General features: G+C 46.7%; 1 protein-coding gene across 1 annotated transcript in view; it reads left to right on the forward strand.

Annotated features, from left to right (window-relative positions):
* Positions 1–107: 107 nt before the first annotated feature.
* The window catches only part of Zswim3 (zinc finger SWIM-type containing 3), a 17,997-nt gene continuing 3,378 nt past the window's right edge, over positions 108–14,726 (forward strand). Inside the window, exon 1 of the mRNA XM_021194221.1 lies at positions 108–432. Within this exon, the coding sequence (XP_021049880.1) occupies positions 278–432 (155 nt within the window). The 5' untranslated portion in view covers positions 108–277. The remainder of the gene's footprint in view (positions 433–14,726) is intronic.

Raw genomic sequence — 14,726 nt, forward strand, 5'->3', positions numbered from 1 at the left:
TTGGAGAATATTAGTGTCCGTTTTGGAGCTCCGCGTGTGATTGGGTGAATCAGCGGGGGGGCGGAGCCTTGGAGATGAATAATAAGGGATGAGTGTCATTTCCCTTCTGTCACTGAGCAAAGTCGCCCCCAGGTTGCTGTTACCGGTCTCTCCTGGGCTCCTCCCAAGCTCCCAATAAGCCACTCAGTCGGGGCGCAGCTGGGCCCGTGCCAGCCGTTACCCAGTGACCTCTGACCCCTGCCGTGATTCTGGGTTCTGGGAGGGCCAGTCCCCGGCCATGGAGCTAGGCAGCTGCTTTAAGACCTACGAGGACTTCAAGGAGTGTTTCAGCGCCTACAAAAAGGAGACCAGGTGCTCCTTCATTGTCAGGGACTGCATCTCCGTCCGCTTCCATAACCTCAACAACGGCACCTCTTTCCGCGAGGATATCCTGTAAGGGCGGGGCAGGAGGGTGGGGAGGAGGGCTGCCTGGAGGAGGAGGGCGTGCATGGAGGAGCCACGTTGTCCGTGCCTGCGGAAAAGCGAGGGAAACCTCACCGGCGTGGCCTTTTGCTACCCGCCGCGCTTGCTCCCACTCCTTCATTCACAAGCTTTCCTGGGAATTCGCAGTAACTGCATCTTGTTTTTCCGTTTTATTTGTTTGTCTATTTAGAGCATTTATCTCTCAAGCGCAAGGCTAGTTGAGGAATGAATCCAAACGCCTTAGTAATTTCCTCCATTAGCCTCCTCTTTACAAAGCAGTGATGGTTGGTTGGTTGGTTCTTTTTGGTGATTGATTTTGTAAATGATTCTTGAGCTCCAGATACAGCCGTTTTCCAAACACCTTCCTTATCCGAGGCAGTGCTCCCCAGGTGCCTGCCTTACTCTGCAGGGGTGTGTGTCAGAATTACTGGTGGTAGCTCTCTGACTCGTTGACTCTAGGGGCTAAAAGCTGGTGAAAACGCCAGGGTTTTTAGGGTTCAGGTGAAACAGCCTACTATAAATTTAGCTTTTAGTTTTTCTTTGAGAGAAAGAATAAGGGTGCAGGTTTAGAAGCCCAATGCAAAATGGTTGAGGCAGGAGGATCATGAGTTTGAGACAAATTAGTTTGGTTTAAAAAAAAAAAAAAATACAGGGAAAGGATGGTGGTGGTGGAAGTCTTTAATCCCAGCACTCAGGAGGCAGAGGCAGGCAGATCTCTGTGAGTTCGAGACCAGTCTGGTCTACAGAGCAGCTTCCAGGACAGTCAGGGCTACACAGAGAAAACCTGTCCTGAAAAACCAAAGGGGGTGGGAGGGAGAGACAGAGAGAAATGGGAAGCAGCTCCCCCTTCGTGAAAAGGAAGGCTCGTGTACCCAGTCTTTTGCTGTGAAATCTAATCGTATGAATCAATTTGAAAGTCAATTCAAGTTTGAATTACAACGTATAGGCCAACTGAGTGTCAAAGTATACCAAAGTTTGAGTCTGGGATTGAGCTCTTTGGACAGTACTTTCCAGACTAAAGAGCCTGGCTGTGTTAAGGCTCCATTCTGAAGTCCAGGGTCACTCTTGGGTACACATAAAGATGAATGAGTGTCCCTAAGGAGTTTCTTGGACTTAGCACCTAATATGGATGAAAATAACAAATGGAGGCTGGATTGACAGCTCGTGGTGAAGTGGACTCAGGCTCCCACACGGTGCATTGGTAGCACCTGTGACTCTAGTTCTAGGAATCCTTGAAGGGTTCCTGCAAGCCCACAGCACACATGCATATGCTCAGACACACACGCACGCACGCATTGAATGTCTGTCAGGTGTGGCGGTGTATGCCTTTAAGTCCCAGCACTTGGAAGGCAGAGGCAGCTCTGTGCCTGTGGGTTGAAGGTCAGCATGGCCTGAGTTCCGGGGCAGCAAGGACTCCAGAGAATAACCCTGTCTCAAAAAAAAAAAAAAAAAAAAAAAAAAAAAAAAAAAAAGGTAATATTGTAAAGGAAACTACAAGTCTCCTGAAAATACACTTTTTGTTTTGTTTTTTTTTACACAAGCCCTCTTTATGTAGCCCCAAACCCATGGGGCTTCTCTTACCTCAGACTCCCAAGTGCTGGGATTACAGACATGAACCACCATGTCTGACTGGAACAACCATGTCTGACTGGGACTTTTTCCTTTGTCTTTCTTTCCCTGCCAGTACAGCCAAACTATTTACCTGGGATTTACATGCGTTGGTTAGTATAACCCAGAGGTGATTGAAAGTATACGTGAGGCTCTATGCAAATAGCACCTGTGTTACATAAGAGATCTGAACAGCTGCAGGACGTGGGATCAGGAGACCATGCCTCTAAGGGGTAGATGCCTTCAAAGAGATGGTCAGAAGAGGGGTGTGGTAGCTCTTGCCCTATAATCCCAGCACTCAAAAGGATGGGGCTTGAAGGCGGCCTAAAGACATAGAGAACTCCAAAGCAGCCCAGACCACAGGGTGAAATCCTTCTCCAAAAGCCAAATAAGTAAAATATAAAAGTTAGACAGGGCTGAAGAGATGGCTCAGTGGTTAAGAGCACTGACTGCTCTTCCAGAGGTCCTGAGTTTGAATCCCAGCAACTACCCATCTGTAATGAGATCTGATGCCCTCTTCTGGTGTGTCTGAAGACAGTGACAGTGTATATATTTTATAATATATAAATAAACAATACAAAGGAAGATCAGGCATAGTGGTATACATCTTAGATCCCAGCACTAGAGAGCTGGAGGGTCTCTCAGACTTCAAGGCCAGCCTAGTCTACATAGTGAGTTCCAGACCAGCCAGAGCTGCATAGAGAGACCCTGTCCCCTCTCCTCCAAGAGAGAGAGAGATACAAAGAAAGAAGTAACAAATACTGGATATGCATACAAGGCTTCCCACTGAAATAGCTGCTTTCCCCTGGGCCTGTGAATGAATAGAGGCCAGCAGTAGGAGAGCAGGGGCTGAGCATTGAGTGGCAGGCGTTTGATGAGACAGACCCAAGGGAGTGAAGACACAGATCTGTGAAGAAGATGACGTCCTGTAGCAACTGGGCTGCCATGCTTGGCAGAAGGCGAGGTCAGTTGCAATCTGTCAGAAGGTGCTTCCCACGACTGAGGTGCCTGGACTGCGTGCTTTGTGGTGGTACCTTGCTAAGCTACCCCACAGGCAGGTTGTCCAGCACCCACCATGGCAGTTGTCAGTGGTAGGCATTCATTATTGAGTAAATGACTTGTCAAGGCCGGGCGGTGGTGGCGCACACCTTTAATCCCAGAACTTGGGAGGCAGAAGCAGGTGGATTTCTGAGTTCGAGGCCAGCCTGGTCTACAGAGTGAGTTCCAGGACAGCCAAGGGTTTTGTTCTTGTTTTTGTTTTATTATTTATTTATTTATTTATTTTGGTTTTTCGAGACAGGGTTTCTCTGTAGCCCTGGCTGTCCTGGAACTCACTCTGTAGACCAGGCTAGCCTCGAACTCAGAAATTCGCCTGCCTCTGCCTCCCGAGTGCTGGGATTAAAGGCGTGCGCCACCACGCCCAGCCTGTTTTTGTTTTTTTAAAGATTTATTTTATGTATGTGAGTACACTATTGTTCTCTTCAGACACACCAGAAGAGGGCATCAGACCCCATTACAGATGGTTGTGAGCCACCATGTGGTTGCTGGGAATTGAACTCAGGACCTCTGAAAGAGCCACCAGTGCTCTCTCCAGCCCTCATCTTTAAGTTTTAGAGACTCATTTTTATTTATATTTGTGTCTATGTGTGAAGGCCAGAAGAGGACATTGGATCCGATGGGGGTGGAGTCATAGACAGTTTTGAACCACCCCATGTGTATACTGGGCACTGAAGTCAAGTCCCCTGGAAGAGCAGCAAGTGTTCTTAGCTGGAGAACCATCTCTCCAGCCCCAAGATAAATAGGGTTAAGGGGAGTTGTTCAGGTGAGAAAATGTCTGCCACGCAAGCATAGGGAACTGAGTTCGAATCCCCAGTTGTGCTTAAAGGGTGGGTGCTGTCATGTGCTCTGTATCCCCAGTGTCAGGTGGGCAAAGACAGGTGGCAGATTCCCAGAGTTCTATGGCTGGCTAACCTAGCTGAATCTGTGAGCTTCTGTTGAGTGAGAAGCCCTGTCTCAGAAAACATTGTAGAAAGGCAGGACATACTGATGCATGCCTTTAATCTCAGCACTCCAGAGACAGAGGCAGGCAGATCCCTATCTCAGACAGCCTGGTTTACATATTAAGTTGCTGCAAACCAGCTAGGGTAAGACAGGGAGTCACAGAGGCAGATACCCAGTGTCGACCTTCATGTGCGCATCACATGTATACACATCCTCCTGTCCCTACCTCCCAATCTGCTCCACTCTTTGAAAGCCTGGTTGCCTGAATTGTAATACTTGGGAAGATGTCAAAGGGAGACCAGGTGAGAGGACTGAAGTAATGCTGACACAGAAGAGAGAAGTAGCAAGCCAAAGCACAAGTGACAGAAAGGGGGACAAGTCAGAGCCGGAGGAAGGGTCACAGCTGTGCATGGTTAATGTGTGCCGTGTTAGACCAGAGTCACCTTTACCCCCTGTGCTGCTTTAACTGCTGGGCCGCAGAAACTTTCCAGTGTCACCTCTTTTCTGAGTCCATCAACAAACTTGTACTTACCAATGGCCAGGCATTGAGAGGGGTGGAGGGCACTGTGGGCTGTGAAGCCCTGAAGACAGTACTGAGCAGCATAGGATACATGTGTGCCTTTTGACCCTCAGTGGAGACAAGTGGATTCCTGTCTAACCTTTATTCCCAGCAGAGGTGGGTGGATCTCTGAGTTCAAGGACAGCCAGAAAGAGAAACCCTGCCTCAAAAAATCAAAAGGAATTTCTTTTGTTTGATTTTGGGGCAGGATCTCACCCTTACGCCACTCTGCCTTGAACATGCAGTGATATTTTACCTGCCTTCCAGGTCCTGAGATACGGTGTGGGTCACCTTGTCTGCCTGGTACAGTGCCTCAGCTTTTTGGAAAAAGGGTCCTCCTGCCTCCACCTCCCAAGGGTTGGGATCAAAGGCACTTGCTTCCACACCAGCCTCCACAAGGATGTTCAGTGTTCTTTGCTTTTGAGACAGGCTCTATCTGTGTAGCCCTGGCTGCCCTGGAACTTGCTCTGTAGACCAGTCTGGCCTCAAATGCAGAGATCCACCTGCCTCTGCCTCCTGAGTGCTGGGATTAAAGGAGTGCTTCTGCACACTAGGCTCTACTTAATGATTTGGATCATGTATGGCACCCTGCCTCTCTGTAGAGCTCTCTCTGTCGGAGGAGCTGGAGGGCAGGTAGCAGAAATGTTTTTAGGAGATAATTTAATAGATGTTTCCATAGTTAAGTATACAAACTATTGAGCCGAGCGTGGTGGCGCATGCCTTTAAGCCCAGCACTCGGGAGGCAGAGGCATGCGGATTTCCGAGTTTGAGGCCAGCCTGGTCTACAGAGTGAGTTCCAGGACAGCCAGGGCTACACAGAGAAACCCTGTCTCTAAATAAATAAATAAAGGAGAGCATTTAATTGGGGCTGACTTACAGTTTAGAGGTTTAGCTCATTATTGTCATGGTAGGAAACATGGTGACATTCAGGCAGACATGGTGATGGAGAAGGAGCTGAGAATTCTATGTCTTAGCCTCAGGCAACAGGCTGAGAACTGCCACAGTAAGCCTAGCTTTGAGCATTTGAGACCTTAAAGCCCACCTCTATGGTGACACAATTCCTCCAGCAAGACCACACCTACTCTAACAAGGCCACACCTCCTAATACCACTCCCTATGGGCCAAGCATTTAAACACATGAGTCTATGGGAGCCATTCCTATTCAAGCCACCACATACACTTAGTGAAGAACTTTAATAAGAACTTACCCACTATATTCACATGAGCTTCCTTACTAAACAGAGTGAACGTGGCAGGTTGATTAAAAGACATCATCTAAGGGTTAGAGCATGTCACAGTAGCTAAGAGCACTTGCTGTTCTTCAAGTAGACCTGGGTTCAATGCCCAGTCTGTAACTCTAGTTCCAGGGCATCTGGTGTCCTCTTCTGACCTCCATAGGTACCAGGCATGCCAGCAGTGCACCCATACATGCAAATAATTTTAAAATTTTATTTGAAACTAATAATGCAGAGATTATATGGATAGCAATGGCAGGTACACATACAGGAAGTTAGGGATTCAAGATGAACAGCAGGCATAAGGGTTAGAGGTTGACAGATCTGGAATCAGCTAGCCTTTGTTCATGACCTAGGACAAGTGTTCTAACCTCAACAGCGAGGTTTTGTCCTTTAGGAAATGAGGAGGTGGATCAGCAGTTAGGAGCACTTGCTGCTCTTGGGAGAGAAGTCAACTGTAGTTTTCAGCACCCTTGTCAGGCAGCTCACGACTGCCTGTTGTCCAACTCCAGGGGATCTGATGCCCTTTGCAGGACTCTGAGGGCACTGCACTCATTCATATGGACATATACAGACATGCACATAACTAAAGCTACAATTACTTAAGTCTCTTTGAGATTTTATTTATTTTTATTTTATATGTATGCGTGTTTGCCTGAGTGTATTTCTGTGTACCATGTGCAGACAGTGCCCACAGAGGCTACAAGAGAGTGTCAATTCCATTGGAATTAGGTTCAGTTGTAAGCTTCCATGTGGATGCTAAGAATTGAACCGGGGAGCCGGGCGTGGTGGCGCACGCCTTTAATCCCAGCACTCAGGAGGCAGAGGCAGGCGGATTTCCGAGTTCGAGGACAGCCTGGTCTACAAAGTGAGTTCCAGGACAGCCAGGGCTATACAGAGAAATCCTGTCTCGAAAAACCAAACAAACAAACAAACAAAAAAAAAGAATTGAACCGGAGTCCACCAGAAGAGCAGCAAATGTTCTTAACTGCTGAGCTACTGAGACAACTTTCTAGTCCTAAAAGTAGATCTTACAAACAAAAAGGGAAAAGGGAAATATAGCTGAGAGTTAGGTACTTATGCAAAGCCCTGGGTTTGATCCTTAGCACAGGGGGCGGAGGTGGGGGGGGGACGGGACCAGCAGGCAGAGGGTTTGATGAGAAGATGCATGTAGCATCCGAATCAGTGACTGCTGAAGCTGTAACTACAGTGGACCATAGAAAGTGGTAGGTGGGAAAGAATGTCGCAGGGCTGGCAGCACAGATTGTACTACACTCAGCACTTGGGAGGCTACGGCAAGAATAGTGCCATGGGTTTGAGACCAGCCTCAGCAATATAACGAGTTCAAAGACAGCCTGGGCTACAGGTAGTGTCCTGTCTCAAAAAAAAGGAAGGCCATGTGAGAAGACAAGGACCATGGCTCAGTGGTAAAGCCAGAAACTTCTTGGAGCAAGGTCCTCGGTTTAATACGAGCACCACAAAGAGAAGGGGACAGGATGGTTTCATTTATGAACTGTGGGTGGCAGAACATTGCCTGGCACTCTTCAGGGACTGGGTTAAATACTCAGCAAAACAAGAGAGGGAGAGAGGGAGTGAGGGAGAGAGGGAGAGCGAGAGGCAACCTGGGGAGAGGCAGCCTGGGAATGCAGCCCGGTTGACTAGAATGCTTGCCTAGCATGCACAAAGTTCTGGGTTCTGTCTCTAGTCCCATATCAACCAAGTGTGGTGTACACTCCTATAAATCCAGCACTCAGAAGGCTAACACAGGGAATTACTGCAATTTTCAGGCTAGCCCGGGCTACAGTATAAGACCCAGCCTCAAAAACACTAGTAAATACATAATATAAATGAAGTCAATATGGTACATATAATGTTATATATGTATGAATGGCATAATGTAATACACTATTTTGTATAATAATTAGAAATATAAAATAAAATCAAATTCTGGCATGGTGACACATGACTTTAATTCCAGAATTCAAAAGTCCAAGAAAGCCGGGCGTGGTGGCGCACGCCTTTGATCCCAGCACTTGGGAGGCAGAGGCAGGTGAATTTCTGAGTTCGAGGCCAGCCTGGTCTACAGAGTGAGTTCCAGGACAGCCAGGGCTACACAGAGAAACCCTGTCTCGAAAAAACAAAAAACAAACAAACAAAAAAAAGTCCAAGAAAGTGGGGATAAGAGTCCATGCTGGGCTACATACTGAGATTCTGTCAAATATAAATATGTTTATATTTCTATCAGGACCGTAGAGATGCTGCAGTGCTTAAGAACACTTGTTTCGTTTTGTTGTTGTTGTTTGTTTGTTTGTTTGTTTGTTTGAGACAGGGTTTCTCTGTGTAGTACTAGCTGTCCAGGAACTCACTCTGTAGACCAGGCTGGACTCAAACTCAGAAATCCACCTGCCTCTGCCTCCTGAGTGTTGAGATTAAAGGCATGTGCCACCACCAAGCTCGGCTTGTTTTGGGTGTTTGTTTGTTTGTTTGTTTTTTGTTTTTGGAAGAACGTTTGTTATCCATGCAAAAGACCCAGGTTTGATTCCCAGCACCCATGTGGTGACTCACAACCATCCATGACTCCAGTTCCAGAGGATCCAGCCTCTTCTGGCCTCCAGGGCACTGCATGCATGTGGCGCACAGCCATACATGCACATAGAACATCCACATACAATATAATAAAATAAGATTGAAATAGATATCAATTAGAAATTTCCATTTGTTTGTTTTTGTTGTTGTTCTATTTATGTGGAGGTAAGAGGGAAACTCTTGGGTGTATTTCTCTGCTTCTACCTTGAGGATCCCAGGGATCAAAATCGCACCCTCAGCCATCTCACTGGCTCCCTAGTTAGAAAAGTCTCAAGGTTCACTGTGGCAAAAAAAAGAATGGAGACTTCAGCCAGATGTGGTGGTGCATGTCCTTACCTCCAACACTAGGGCTCTGTGAGTTCAAAGCCAGCCTGATCTATATAGAGAGCTCCAAGTAAAGCAGGGCTACACAGTAAGACCCTGTCTCAAAAACAGACAGACAGACAGACAAGCCCAGGTTTGTAAGAAACTCTTCTTGCAGGTCATGGCAGCAGCTGGTAAAGGAGAGAATATGGAGACCGTTCCCTTGGTTGGCTGCCCTTCCTTACCATGCTTTTTACAATAACTGGGGCTGTTTTGTCTTTGTTGGGTTTTGTGTGGTTTTGCTTTTGAGACAGAGTCTCACGGTGTGGCGAGCCTGGAGCTCCATATAGAACAAGCTGGACTTGAACCTGAGGGAGCCTCTTCACTCTGCCTCTTAAATGCTAGGATTACAAGCACCCACCACTGTGCCAAGCAGGAGAGCCTGGGTTTGGTGCTGGTGAGGACAACTGGGCTGCGTTGTAAGCTACCCTAGCCTGTAATGAATTTCCCAGTGAGTAGCCTTCAGCCTTCGGCGGTTCATTGGCCTACATAAAGACACTTATCATTTTGAAAACTAAAAGCAATTTAGGCATATAGACCAGGGAGCAGGACAAGAGCTAAGTACATATTTCCTAGTAACACAAATATATCAAGACTTCTGTTTTTATTTTTCTTTGACAACTCTATCAAGTGAGAAAGTCTGTTTTTTTGTTTGTTTGTTTCTTTCTTTTTGGTTTTTTGAGACAGGGTTTCTCTGTATAGCTCTGGCTGTCCTGGAACTCACTTTGTAGACCAGGCTGGCCTCCAACTCAGAAATCCACCTGCCTCTGCCTCCCGAGTGCTGGGATTAAAGGCATGCGCCACCACGCCTGGCTGATTTTTTTTTTTTTTTTCATGCACTTTACAGACTGAGCCTGCCCCAGCCCCTCTGTTTGGGAGTTCATATTCTTTAGAGTCCATGAGACACTCCAACAATTCTGTCCATTGCTGTTCAGTTCAATAACTTCCCTTTTCAGACAAGTTATCTGAAATTACATATTCCAGGTTCTATGGAAGGAAGTTTAGACTTGTTTTGTAAGTATTTGTGTGAACATGTGTTTCTGTGTGGGTTCCTCAGTCCGTTGCACGTGCTGAAGCCAGAAGGCTACCTCAGATCCCTCTGAGCTAGGATTTGCAGTACATGGGTGCTGGGGTCTTAACTACAACCCTCATAACTAAGCCTGAGGCACTCTTTACCCCTAACTTCATCTCTGTCTCTAGGAGAGAACACTATGACCAAAAGCACCTGGAGGAGGGAAGTGTTTCTTTCAACTAGCAGTTCTACATTTGTCACAGTGTGTGGTTGAAGTCAGGGCAGGAGGTCAAGGGGGGAACCTGGAGGCCAGAGCTGATGCAGAGGCCTGCTCCTCATGGCCTGCTCAGTCTGCTTTCTTCCACCATCCAGGAACACCTGCTCAGGGTAGCACCACCCACAGTTGATGGGGCCTTTTCATATCAATCATTAATCAAGAAAATTTACCCCAGGCTTGCTGCCTGCAGTCCAAATTTATGGAGGTATTGTCTCAGTTAAGAGCCTCTCTTCCTCACCCAGCATAGTGTCTCACTCCTTTAATCCCAGCATTCAAGAAACAAAGGCAGGTGGATCTCTGTGAGCTTGAGGCCACCTTGGTCTCTATGGCAAGTTCCAGGACAGGAAGGGCTACATTGAGAAACTGTCTCCTCAAAGAATAAAATCCCTCTTCCCAGATGTACCTGGGTTGTGTCATGGTGACAAGTCTCTTGCCCTCCTGCTTCTTTTGAGGAATCTCTGCCTGCCCGTGGCCAGCTGTATTGTCCTGCTTGGCTTTGAATTTCCAAGGCTTGTGTGAGAGGGCATCGGATCCCCTGGAACTGGACTTAGTAGTTGTTGTGGGTGCTAGGGACTGCAAGAGCAACAATCGCTCTAAACTACTTATACACCTCTTGTCGAATTTATCTAATCCCAACCCAGGGGTGTCTACCCCACCTTTGATCATTCAGTTCCTGGATTAAAAAAAAAAAAATCACAACTTTTATCACTTACAATAAGCCTTAAACAGCACACGTCCTGGGCAGTATATCTACCCTCTATGCTGTTAGAGTCTACTTTCTTTCTTTCTTTTTTTTTTTTTTTAACTTATTATATGTAAATACACTGTAGCTGTCTTCAGACACTCCAGGAGAGGGAGTCAGATCTTGTTATGGATGGTTATGAGCCACCATGTGGTTGCTGGGATTTGAACTCCGGACCTTCAGGAGAGCAGTCGGGTGCTCTTACCCACTGAGCCATCTCACCAGCCCCTAGAATCTACTTTCTTAAGATAACCCTGAGTTAATCCTACATTGCATCTGTTGTCTCCGACCCCCAAACCTAGGAACCCTAAACCCCACCTATGTCTCTTCTACCCAGCTATTGGCCGTCAACATTTTTATTTACTCATCAGAAATCACTTGAGGTAAGGTCAAATAGTGTCACTTGGGTCTAGTGTGCACTCTCCTGGTCTTGAGAAACCAGTATTAGCATTAGAATAAAAGCAGCCTCAGGCCAACCCACTGCAGCCACCACCTCCCCAGCCCCTTCCCTGTAGTCTCATTTTTTTGTTGTTGTTGTTGGCTTTTTGAGACAGGGTTTCTCTGTATAGCCCTAGCTGTCCTGGAACTCACTTTGTAGACCAGGCTGGCCTCGAACTCAGAAATCTACCTGCCTCTGCCTCCCGAGGGCTGGGATTAAAGGCGTGTGCCACCACGCCCGGCTGGACTGTTTCTTTATGTACTACATAGCACAAACTGACCCTGAATTCCTGACAACCCTCCTGCTTCAGCCTCCTGAGTGCTAGAAATTGTCATGTACTACTACACCCAGCTTATTGGATCCTTTAGTCCTCAGTTAACTAACAACTAACGTAAAATTGCTTATGAGTTGCTACTACGGAGTTGAGAGTGAGCCTGCAAATGTGACTGTGTCTCTGGCCAGGTTCCTTGCAGCCTTCAGTTCTATGTCCTCAAGCCTGAGGTCTCCCCACGTGACACAAATGCAGAAGTCACACCCAAAAGAGGAGCCTTCCTAGGTTTCCTGTTGTAGTTCTTTCTCCATAATTGGACAAGTGTCCTTGCCCCGTCTTCACCACATTACCTTAATTGGCTTAACTGACTGTTGCTGCTTTAAGCAAGTAGTTGTGTTGGAAAGGAACAGCAACATGGATAAAACTGGCTCTTTTTTTGGCAGGGAGACTGGAGGATACTGGGTTGACAAGCAACAGCTTTGGATTAGATGAAATTATGATTGTCCCCTCGATGTCAGGAGGTGGGTAGGCTCTGGGGTGCCTCTCACACATCAAAATCATTGGCTGCTCAAGCCTCTTATATAAAGTGGCATAGTACTTACATATACCCTACACATAACCACCGTCATGCACCATGGAAATAGCCATTATAGTGCTCTGTTTAGTGATTAGTGATAAGGGAAGCACCCATATATTTTCAGAACAAGCACGAACTGTTCTTGTTTCTTGTTTTTGGTTATATTGGGAATTAAACCTAGGGCTTCATACAAACAAGATTATGAGGGTTCTACCACTGAGCTGTATAGTTCCAGACGATTTTTGTTTTGATTTGGTTTGGTTTGTTTTGGTTTCGATTTTTCGAGACAGGGTTTCTCTGTGTAGCCCTGGCTGTCCTAGAACTCACTCTGTAGACCAGGCTGGCCTTGAACTCAGATATTCTCCTGCTTCTGCCTCCCGAGTGCTGGGATTAAAGGCGTCGCCACCACGCCCGGCTCTCTTTACTTGTTTTTGAGACAGAGTCTAGCTTTCTAGTCTAGACTAGCCCATGATTCCCCATGTAGCCCAGGCTGGTGTCAAACATGTGTTAGTCTCTCCGCTTCAGTTTCCCAAGTGCTGGGATCACAGGCATAGCCTCCATACCCACCTTCAGTCCGTTAGATTTTCGGTTGGTGTGCTTACAGTATGTGTACACAGTAGAGCATGCATGTGTATAGATCAGAGGACAGCTTTGTTAAGTCCTTTACTTGATGAGCCATCTCCAGCTCTTGATTAGAGATCTATAAGGAGGTTGTTGAACCTTAACAATGTAGTCAAGGTCAGGTGACCACACTGGGAACTCAGAGACAAATATTTTTTAAAGAAAATGGGCAAAATAATGGCTACCTAGTTAGACTGTAGACAAGCAAACTTGGTTCAGACCTCAAATGTGCTGGTACTGGCTAGCAGAGTAAATCCTAAATGCTCATACTTCCGTATAGAGCCCCCTTATAGCCATCTCCCTCTGTAAAATGAGGACAAACTAGAATTCTTGCTAGTGTAAACTTAGACAGCAGGATCTTCCATACATGTAGTGATGCTGGGAGAGCATCTAAAGACTTGTTGTGCACATAGTAGATATAAATACATGCTGGAGTCAGGCCAGTAGCAGAATAGCAGCCTCCCTCAAAGCCCTAGGTTCGATCCCTAGCTTGGTGGGAAAGAAAGAAAGGGAAGAAGATGCTGGGCCGGGCCATCATGCCTGGAATCCAGCACTTGGTAGGCAAAAGCAGGAAGATGGCCATGAAGTGAGGCCCTGTTCCCTACCTCCAAAAAGTAGAAGCAAGGAAAGGAGGGAATCTGGATGAAGAATGAGAAGGAAGAATTCAAAGAATACCCAGGTCTCCAAGCTGGGTGGGAAGTTAGAGTTAGGAATAGGAAAAGAGCTTTGTGGTTGGAAATGGCTTCCCGAAACTGTCACTAATTACCCAGCAATCGATGTAATCGGATGACTGGAGTTGGGCTAAGATGTTGAGCTAGCGGAAGGGAAGGACCTGGCTATCTAGAAAAGATGATGGCTCCGTGCATTCTGAGTAGTGAATATGCCCTGAGATAAAGAGTGGGAGGGTCGTTCAAACAAAGGGACAAACATAAGCCACTGCCAGAAAACACTTTATAGTGGGCACCAGAAGCCATGGGCAGTGTGTTGTTCTAAGACACAAGAAGGCGGAGAAGGGTGGGAACTAAAATTCTTTGGTCCTTACGCGCTGGCCTGGACTGCTCCAAGCCCTTCCTGACCAAAACTAGAGATGGCGCCACCTCTGCACTGTGCTCATAACTGACACAGATGTTCTCAGCCCCAGGCCCCTCCACCCTGTTATCATAAGACTGACATATCCTGCTTTCCTAAACTTGTCGCACAAGGTGGGCGAACTGGACCAGCTGGATGAGTGTTTGGAAAAGAGTAGGCGGAGCTCCCAGGCTGCCAGTCAAGCTAGAGGCTGAGATTTCTTTTCCCCTCTCCTTGATGTTTCAGCTGGGCCACTCCCTGAGGAGGCAGGGGTGTGACCTGTCCCACCCACTGGTGGCCCCTGACTCATTCATCCACTATATCTCCGATAAGCATCTTCTAAAGGTGCAGCATTGTGTTAGGTCTGAGGAGCACATTAAGGAATAATTTAGTCTTGGCACTTGAGACATCCCCACTAAATATTGCTGGGTATGGGAACTGCAAAAACAGCTGGCTTTGGCTCAAGCGTAAACAAAAGCAGGCTCTGGGCTAGATGTTTTAGCTGTGGTTCATTTAGTCTTACGGTATAACCCTAATGAGCTTGTCCCGTTTTACAATGGGCATATTGTATCCACACAGGTGAAGTGGCTTCCCGGTGGCAGCCAGGATTTAAAAGATTCAACTTGGCCTGCAGTGTTCCCCGTTTTACCTCTACTTGTATTGATATCTTCAGGTCTGTAAGACCTCTTAATTAAATACAGTAAATCAGATTCAAGAGTACTATATCTCAGGGTTATTCATAAAGGTTGATGAGAAGGAAGAACCCCCCCCTTTTTTTATAAAGATTTATAAAAAAAATCTTTTTAAAGTACACTGTAGCTGTCTTCAGACACACCAGAAGAGGGCATCAGATCTCATTACAGGTGGTTGTGAGCCACCATGTGGTTGCTGGGATTTGAACTCAG

The sequence above is a fragment of the Mus pahari genome, chromosome 3 (genome assembly GCF_900095145.1).
Source record: "Mus pahari chromosome 3, PAHARI_EIJ_v1.1, whole genome shotgun sequence".
In the NCBI taxonomy this organism is placed as follows: domain Eukaryota; kingdom Metazoa; phylum Chordata; class Mammalia; order Rodentia; family Muridae; genus Mus; species Mus pahari.